General features: G+C 40.1%; 1 protein-coding gene across 1 annotated transcript; it reads right to left on the bottom strand.

The window, feature by feature from the left end:
* Positions 1-5430: 5430 nt before the first annotated feature.
* On the bottom strand, positions 5431-9381 carry LOC142451055 (olfactory receptor 5BS1-like). The gene is made up of 2 exons (XM_075552990.1): positions 8609-9381; positions 5431-5593 (listed from the first exon to the last, which is right to left on the bottom strand). The coding sequence occupies exons 1-2, from the start codon at positions 9379-9381 to the stop codon at positions 5431-5433; spliced, it is 936 nt and encodes a 311-aa protein (XP_075409105.1).
* Positions 9382-9961: the final 580 nt, after the last annotated feature.

Below are 9961 nucleotides of genomic sequence, written 5' to 3' on the forward strand. Positions count from 1 at the left end.
CTAAAGTCTATTTCTGCTACTCCTAATGGTGTGAACCAGAGGGCATTTGTGACCTCTTGCTTCAGTTTACTCATCTAAAAAAATGTGAGTTTTGATCTAAGCAGGTGTCAGGGTACCAGCTCCCAACAGTTTGAACAGGTGTTTAGGAGCGACTTTGTGATTATGGACAATAATACAGACCAATAGACAGTAGGGCCATGCCAAGACCAAGAGAGAGAATGGATAATCATGGGACTTCCCTATCTTTCAAAAGACATACACGTAGTATAGAGAACACTTAACAAAGGGGAATGGCTAATGTCATAAATGGGTTAACATAATGAACAGGCAATGAAATGAGTCAGCGTCCTGATCTATAATGTCCCTGAGCCCTCACCAGGGGAGCAATGTATGGCCAGAATCAGAAGGAGGCATCAGGAGAGCGTTTTAACACTTTTTGGAGGTACAGGCAATAGGATCTGACTACTCTTATCTACAGATGATCTCCAGACACAGATATGAGACATCTTTTATGATAGCACCTTTATGATAATTCCTTTATGTGTTTTTTGGAGTGACTGTGTTCAGTTATGAGAATGGTATTAAGATTTCTTTATTATTAAAAAATTTTATTTTTAGTATATGTTTAAAAAATCTTTAATGGGGGCTCGTACAACTCTTATCATAATCCATACATATATCCATTGTGTCAAGCACATTTGTACATATGTTGTCATCATCACTTTCAAAGTATTTTCTTTCTACTTGAGCCCTTGATATCAGATTCTCATTTTACCCCCTTCTTTTCCCACCTGCTCTTCCTCACGAACCCTTGAGAAATTATAGATTATTATTTTCATATCTTATATCATCCTTTATCACTACACCCACTTTTTGGTGTAGAGGTGGGAGAAAGGAAGGGGGGCAGTCAATTAACCCAGGGACAAGGGAACACCAAGTCAACTAAAATCAATGGAGAGGGGTGTGTGTAGGATGCCTAGTGGGGTTTAATCAAGAGCAATGTAACAGCGAGGAATTTCTAAAACCAAATGAAGGTTGAACATGTGGTGGGACAAAGGAAATAGAGGAAAGAACCAGGAGGCAAAGGGCATTTATAGAGGTCTAAATACAGGTATATACATATGTAAATATATTTATATATGACAATGGGGAAATAGTTCTATGTGCATATATCTATATGTTAAGAATTAAGGTAGCAGATGGACTTTGGGCCTCGACTCAAGTACTCCCTCAACACAAGATTTATTTATATCTCATAACTCTGAGGGCATTCCCCCACCTGAATCAGCTTTCCAGACCCATAATTATGAATATAGAGGATTTAGCTGCACTACATTGTCATCTAGTCCTTCCGTTTACCACAAACAGGTTTCTGAAAACTCTTTTTACTTTGACAATTTAGCCATTCAAAATTACAATTTAATTTATAACATTTTAAAATTAATTGAGAATGAATTTTCCATCTTCTTTCTGCCTTTCTCCCATTCCTAAGAGGTCTAATATTGCCAATTACACACTTCCCTAATATCATCATCGTTGCTTTAGACAGCCATATCACATTTCCCTGGGATGAAAGCTGAAGCCCCCATAGTATTAACAGACGTGTAAGCTCCAGTAAAAAGGAGGAAGTGCATATCTATACCTTGTGAAAATAAGCATTCAGGAAAAAACATGTTATTAGTCACATCATTTTACAAAATTTACACACAAGGTGATGCATCTCCTACCTAATTACAAGACAAAAGCATTTTTTTCAAGAGAGGTCATGGCCATTCTTCCCACTTAACTCACTTGTCTACATCACTCATTATCCTGCGTTAGCTGTGCCATCAGGAAGCCATGTATTCTGGAAAATGGAAGCCACTAGCCTCAGAAATGAGTAGAGCAGCAGAAATAGAATTGAAACTGGGGCTGTGCTGGTGGGATTTGATCAAATGCAATGTAGCTGAGAGGAAGTACAGAGTCGAATGAAGGTTAAACATGGTAATGGGAGAGGGGGAAAGTAAAAGGAAATAGATGAAAGACTTAGGAGACAAAAGACATTTATAGAGTTATAAACATGGGCATGTACATGTGTAAATATATTAATATATGATGATAGGCATATAGGTCTATGTACGCACACAGTATGTTAAGTATTGGGGTAGCAGATGGACATTGGAGCTCCACACAAGTCTTCCCTCAATGCAAGAACATTTTGTTCTAGTAACCTGGCATTCTGTGATGCTCACCTTCCCAACACTATCACTGGACAAAATGGTTGCATAAGCAAATGTGGTGAGGGAAGCTGATGGTGCCTGATTATTAAAATATATAGCATCTCAAGGGGCTTAAGTGGAAAGCAAATGTTTTGAGAATGATGAGGGTAACGTATGTACAAATGTGCTTTACACAATTGATGTATATATGGATTGTGATTAGATTTATATAAGCCCCCAATAAAATTATTTAAAAAACACTTAAAAAAGTGATAGCATCTGGTGTCTTAAACGGTTGAAGATAAACAAGCAGCCATCTAGCTGGGAAGCAACAAAGCCCACATGGAAGCAGCACACCAGCCTGTAATCATGAGGTGTCGACAAGTCAGGTATCAGGCATAAGAAGTCCCCAAACAAACAATCATACTTATGGGAATGAGGGGGCCTTACCCAAAATCCATCTGTAGACAGTTGGACATCCCCTCACAGAAGGGTCACAAGTAAGGGATGAGCCAGGTAGGGTGCTGTATAGTACCGACGAAATACACAACATTCCTCTATTTCTTTAATGCATTCCCCTCACCCCCCACTATCATGACCCCAGTTCTATCTAACAAATCTGGCTAGACTGGAGCATGTACACTGGTACATATAAGAGCTCTCCACATCCAGAATCTAGGACAGATAACCCCCTCAGGACCTATAATGAGAGTAGTAATACCACGAAGGTAGGCAGATGGTGGGGGGCAAAGGGGGAGAAAGAGGGAACGGATTGAAATGATTGATGTACAACCCTTGCCACCTTCCTCCCAGGGGGAAGAACAACACAAACATGGCTGAAGGGAGACAGCAGATGGTGTAAAATAAAATAATTTATAATTATTAAGGGTTCATGAGGGTGGGGTGGGGGAGGAAGGGGAAAAAGAGGAGCAGTTATCAAGGGCTCAAGTATAAAGAAAATGTTTTGAAAATGATTATGGCAACATATGTACAGATATGCTTGATACAATGTTGTATGGATTGTTATAAGAGCTCTTTCCTCTCTTTCCTTTGACTTTCCTCCTGTCCCACTATCAGATTGTGCTCTATATTACGGATTGTCTTTCTCTCCTACTTTGATTTCTTCTCCCTGCTATTTTCCTTTGGCCTTTGTCTTATCGCACATGTCCTGCAAAGGCAGGAGTTGTGCTGTACAAAATTAAAATGATTACTTCCTATGTTCCTTTTTCAACTTATTTGTTCTTATTGATTCATTATTCTGATTTATCTAACACTAACTGACAGCTTCCTATGTGCCTGGACTGTGCTAGCCACTGATAATACAGAAGCACTTACAGAGAAGGGCTTTGTCCTCAAGATGATACCACCTCAGGGGGGAAACTCACCATCTCCCATTTCCTGTGGTCATGAAAGAGAAAGGATTGTTTTGATAAACCTACTGTTCCTTAAGTCATTCTTAATTTCTCAACACAATTACTGAGGATTTGTTGTTGCTAAGCTTTACATTCATAGCTGGTAAGAATGAAGCCAGAAGGGGCCACAGTTTCTTTCTAAGTTATGATGCAGCTATTGGTCTTCTGAGGTGAGAACAAAGGGGGAGATGGGTCTTGCAGTAACCAAGATGGAGTTCTGCCAGAACAGGGAAGACATGTGACCTATGCTTTGTGTGCAAAGCAGAGAGATTGGCAGAAAGAGAGGAGTGGAAAGAAAAGACAAGAAAAAGAGACGCAATTAATAGCCACAGAAAGGGTCAACGAATGGTAAAAAGTCAAGAATAATTCTCATTTTTTAAGGACTTTAAGGGTGGAAGGAAAAAGAGAGGGTAAGTTCTTGGCAGACACAATTTAACTTGGGTGAAGGGAAGGCAACATCCAGTAAGAGGGAGGTCATTCAAAACTGATGAAGGCAGAGGAAGACACTTGGAGTTATGCAAGAGGCAATAGAGGCAAGTACTGTTCTTCACAATTCTGTAGTCATGGGGATTCACCAGTACATCATGGCTAGACATGCAGGCGGAATGGTTGTGGGAGGAAGCATGTTACCCCCTTCTACCCCCAAATATAGATCTGGAAGAGCATCTTGTACACGGCGATTTACCCTTGCTGTAAATATAGCCACGAATATGTGGAACGTATTATAAAACTTCCAAGGCATAACCAAACAACTGAGTGACTGGTTTGCTGGGCCTGGGAATTCAGGACTGCAATCCCTGGGGAGACCAACACCAGTTACCATAATACAGACCATCACGACAAGGTTCTGCATTCCACTTTGGTGAGTAGCCATTGGAGTCTTAAAAGCTCATGAGTGGCTATCTTAGGGGCTTCCCCTCTTCAGGGGGAAGAAGAGCGATGAAAATAAAAACACATGCAAACAATTAGTCAAATGGACAAGGGACCATGTGAATAATGGCCTACACAAATTATTGAGACCAGAATAACTAGATGGTGCCTGATTATCACTACTAGCTACTCTAAAAGGGGTCCCTTTAGACAGTTTAGATAGAGTGGGAGAAAAATGAGGAACAAAACTCAACATAGCACAAAAGAACCAGCTTACTGGTTGGATAGAGACTGCTGGAATTCCTACAACTATACTTAATCTTAGCCTTTACTTAACCTTCATGTTTAGATATGAACTTACCTTTATGGTTCAATTTTCAGCCAAAAAAAAGATAATTCTATAAGGGAAACTATAGCACTAGTGAGGTATGCATACCTTAAAATGATCAACTATTTGATATCAAATGGTAGTATTTACAGAAAATGTTAAGAAGGGTTAGGGAAGAAGGAATTCAAACAGGAAATAGAGGGAGGAAATGGGATAAGTGATGATACATTGTGGAAATTGCAATCAAGGAGGTGAAACACAATTATTGTGATTTGCTAAATGGAAAACTGATCTGCTGTGTAAACGTTCACCCAATTCATAATCAAAACTTAATATTTAAAAAGGAAATGATCAGTGAGGCTCTCAAGGTTTTCTTGTGTAGTGACTCAGCACCCTTTTAATGAGTGTTGCCAGTTCTGTGGATATTTACTCAGAGGACATTGGATACAGAAAAATAAGGCTACTGTTTTTGGGTAGGGATGAATGCTGAGATAGCTGAATGTTGACATCTTTTCTACTGTTTCAGACAAGGGTAAATGTTGAGATATCTTAGGATTGATAGCTCTTCCTGCTTCATCTTCTTCCTGGGATTTTTCTTCCTGGTAAGGCAGTGTAGCCTGAGCTAGATGGTAGGCCTGAACTTCCTGACCACCATCCTCCTTAGAGCTGCCTTCACTTCTTGGTTCTTCAGACTGTAGATGAGGGGGTTTAGCATCGGGGTCACCACACTGTACTGCAGAGAGACTACTTGCTCCAGGACTGAGCCAGATGATGGAGTCATGTACCTTGAAGGGAATTGCACAAAGGAGAAACCTGAGCTCAGGACAACAACCACAATACTGCTGGCATAATAATCCAAGTCATTTTGGAAACTGTAGAAAGGGGCCCCTGAGTATTGGGTCAACTATCACTGTGGAAGTATGTAGAGATGATTGATCAGTGAGAAATCATTTCTGCCTGCAAATTGTCTCCAACACGAGTGACCTAATGCAGAAAGTGATGGAAATTGCCCTGGCAGGTGGGGCTGGGGAAATGCTGCAGGGTATAAAAGGATGGAATGGAACTACCAATAATTTTATGAGTTTCAGACACAATTCAATGACCCCTGGAAGGGTAGTGAATTATGAATTGAGCTGCTAACAGCAATATCAGTATTTCAAATCCACCAGTTGCTTGAAGGGAGAAAGATGAGGCTGTCTGTTCTTGTAAAGATGTATAGTTTCAGAAACCTTAAGAAGCAGATCTACTCTATCCTAGAAAGTTACTATGAGTCAGAATCAATTATAGGAGAGTGCTTTAAAAAATCATACTGTTGTTCCATATTAATTATAATGGCAATATGGAACTTCTTCCCTCCCTGTCCACTAAATACACAATAGCACAGACATATTGTGTCCTTATCTTGTGATGATTGTTTCTTGAAAAATTATATGCTTATTCTAATGATGATGCCATTGTTCCTGACATTTATGGCTATGGAAATTACCCTCAGAATGGCAATACATTATTTAAAAAAAGTATCCTGAAACAAATATTTGTTTTTTTATTTAGTTTAGTTTTGGAAAAGACCAGTTTCCATTTGAAACAAGATTGAAATGAAGTGGGAAGTAAAGATGTGGTATATAAGGTCAGACTCCAAAATAATGAGCTTAAAATTTTCATATATTTTGTTAAGCCCAACACAAAGCATTTAAAAAAGTCGCATAGTAATTTTTTTTTGCAATTACATTATCATCATTGGGATAAGAGTGGACTCTCCCAGGAACCTGTTTGTGGGTTTTGGTGTATTTGACCAAAAGAGAAACTTATTTTACTGTCATTCTTAGTTATATTATCTACTCTGCCTAATATTTTTGTGAAGCAGAGATATGAAATCCATTGTTATTTAATGGCAGTGAGGAAACTGGACAAAGAGAGGTAGAGAAAATATTTGCAATGCCCATGGTTGGTGAGCTCTTTATCCATGAGGATTGGGTGAGCTCTCCTGGATAATGTCTACCTTGTGATTTCTTTCCAAATCATCTTTATTAAAAAAAAACAGTTTTATTGGCACATAATTTACATATCATGCAATCCAATAGTTCAATCATATCAAGGAGAATTGTATAATCACTACCATATCAATTTAGAACACCCCCCCTCATCATGGTTAAATTGCGTTTAAAATTAGTTATACAACCAGAGTCGATTCTCACGCTCCCTCCCACCTTCCTCCTTCATTTTAAATTTCTGAAATCCCTTTCCCTTTCATATCACCCCTCCAAATTAGCTTTCTATGAGAACTATGATGGTGATATGGAGACTTTTTCCTTCCCTCGTCTATACACATTATTAATAGTTTCTTATAGAAGATGAAGAAAGTATCGAGCAATTTAGCAAACACATCTAGAGTTCACTAGTGGAGAGTGCAGGCATTAATTATCCACTCTCTTACCAAGGGAGGACAGCTAGAGCTGTTTATGTTTGAGAGAAACCTTTCTTCAAAATGATGGCTTCATTACTGGCTTGCTGTAGGACCTTTTAGAACTTATCTGGTCACTTCTGAACCCCGGCTTTCTTATCTGAAATTGGTTTTATTAATATCTCTTTTGTAATGTAGTGATTTTAGTGATGATTAGATTTATTTCAACTCACCCATGTTTGACAGGGTGGAGTCCAACCTATAAATCAGGTCACAGCCTAATGTCATCTTGGGGTGAGGACTTTTTATAAGAGATGCTCTGGAGAACTTCTCAAACTCATGTCATTCATGCCTGACTGGGTCCTATGTTTTGTGTCCGAGGCCAGTGGTTTGCCATGTTACTGTGGATCTTTGATGCACTTGATTGCACCCAAAGTTTGTGATTTCTCAACTTCCCATTTCACTTCCCTGCAGCTGTGTGAGTCTGAGAGCGTCCAGCTAGCACTAGACCCATGGACTTGGGTTGGACTGGGCTGGTTTGCTTTGTTGAAATAAAGTTATTTTAAAAAATCATTTTATTGGGGCTCATACAACTCTTATCACAATCCATCCATACATCAATTGAGTAAAGCACCCTTATACATTCATAGCCCTCATCATTCTCAAAGTTCGCCCTCTGCTTGGGTTCCTGAAATCAGCTCATTTCCCTTTTTTACATCCCCCTCCCTCTACACTCCCCCCTCCTTCATGAACCCTTAATAATTTATAATTTTATCTTATTTTATACTGCCCAGCGTCTCCCTTTACCCACTTTCCTGTTGCCCATCCCCCGGAGAGGAAGTTATATGTAGACCCCGAGATCGGTTTCCCCTTTCTAGATATATGAATGGCACTGCTTTTGTTTCTTTAGAAAATTCAGCTTAGCACAAACATTAAACTTGCACTTGACTGTATCAAGCAGCTGGCATAAAATATGTGCCCAATAAATAGTTCTTACACAAATAAGCTTTAGAGACACTATCTCTCAGAGGGAAAGAGAGATGGTATTTATGTCAAAGATGATTTTTAAAATGTTTGACACTAAATAAAAATCTACAAAGGCTCTTTGATTGTCTTATTGAAACTCCAAAATCATTTGTTGATGAAGGAGGAAAATCTTTAGTCCTTGTCTAAAATAAATTTTCAGTGTAGACAATCGAGTACTGAGAAAGACAAAAGATTCTTTATAGTCAAACAGCTAGTTCACAGTAGAGCCAGGATTAGAATCAAAGTCTTCTGAATTACACTATAAGTGTAACTTTTTGAGCACTACTTTACAGTGCTTGTGTTTTTAAAACCAAGACCATTTCAGAGGAAAATGCATCCTACATTTACATTCATGAAGTGTAGTATGACATACCTGAATAATCCTGAACCATAAAAGATGGTGATCACAAGGAAATGAGAAGAGCAGGTGGAGAAGATCTTGCTCCGACCTTTGGCAGAGTTGATTCCCAGAGCTGTCATGGTGATGCGAGTGTAGGACCCCAGCACTGGCACAAGGGTGCCCACACCCAGGACAACCAGGCTGGTCAAGATACAGGCAATGCTAGTGTAAGGGTCAGAACAGGTCAACAAGAGCATTGGGGGAAGCTCACAGGCAAAACTGTGAATAAGGTTGGGGCCGCAGAAGTACTGCTGAGCCAAGAGGAGAGTGTTAATCAGGCTGGTTCCTATACCTAAGGCCCAGCATACTCCCACCAGGCCAATGCATACCTTCTTGTTCATAGCCACGGTATACAGCATTGGGTGACACACCGCCTGGAACCGGTCATACGCCATGACTGAAAGGAGGCAAGATTCAGTGATCCCAGAAAATATCACCAAGGAAATTTGGGCAAAACACTCAAGGAAAGATACAGTCTTCCACCTAAAAAGCAGGTTCTCCAGCAGCTTAGGCACAATGGTTGAGGAGTAGATAGTATCCAGGAAGGAGAGGTGACTCAAGAAGAAATACATGGGGGTGTGCAGTTGGGAATCAGTGTTGATCACCAGTATCATCATCAGGTTCCCGGTGAGGGTCAAAAGGTAAATTACCAGGAAGAGCCCAAAGAGTAGTACCTGGATTTGAGGGTTGCTGGATAGTCCCAGGAGAACAAAGGCAGTGACTGTGGTCACGTTGCTGACTTCCATGTAAGAGCCAAGCTTCCCCTTACCACAACTGACAGGCACACTCAACTGGGTCCCTCAGTGCTTGGAGATGAGGCATCGTAAGTAAAGCTTCAGGCCTGACTCAGGACAGATTATGTAGCAGAGGTAGTTTTGCCATGACACACCTCATTAGCCCCTCCTATCTTAGGTCAATACTCTTGGCAAACACGGAGATGGTGGGGAAAGAAAGCGTAGAGAATCAGACCTAGAAATGAAGAGAAAAGAACCGGGGATGTACAGACTGGGGAAGGAATGGAACGGACTTAGGAATAAACTCCGTAGCAAGAAAAGTGCCATTCCAGGTTTAAAGGGAACCGAACTGAAAGCACAGGGGTTGACTGTCATCATGAATGATCACTCCACTCTGGTTGACTATCTAGCAAGACAGATCATGGTGCTCAATGAATGTTTGAATTACTGGAAAATTGATTGAGACACCTGGTGGTGGTGCAAGTCCTTTTTCTGACACTGTATGCTTGGGAGTGAACCACTTGACTCCATAATTTTTGGTTATTGAAAAGGAATCTGAGCAAACAGATGACTTCTAAGGTCTACTAAACTT

This window comes from Tenrec ecaudatus, chromosome 6, assembly GCF_050624435.1.
Source record: "Tenrec ecaudatus isolate mTenEca1 chromosome 6, mTenEca1.hap1, whole genome shotgun sequence".
NCBI lineage: Eukaryota > Metazoa > Chordata > Mammalia > Afrosoricida > Tenrecidae > Tenrec > Tenrec ecaudatus.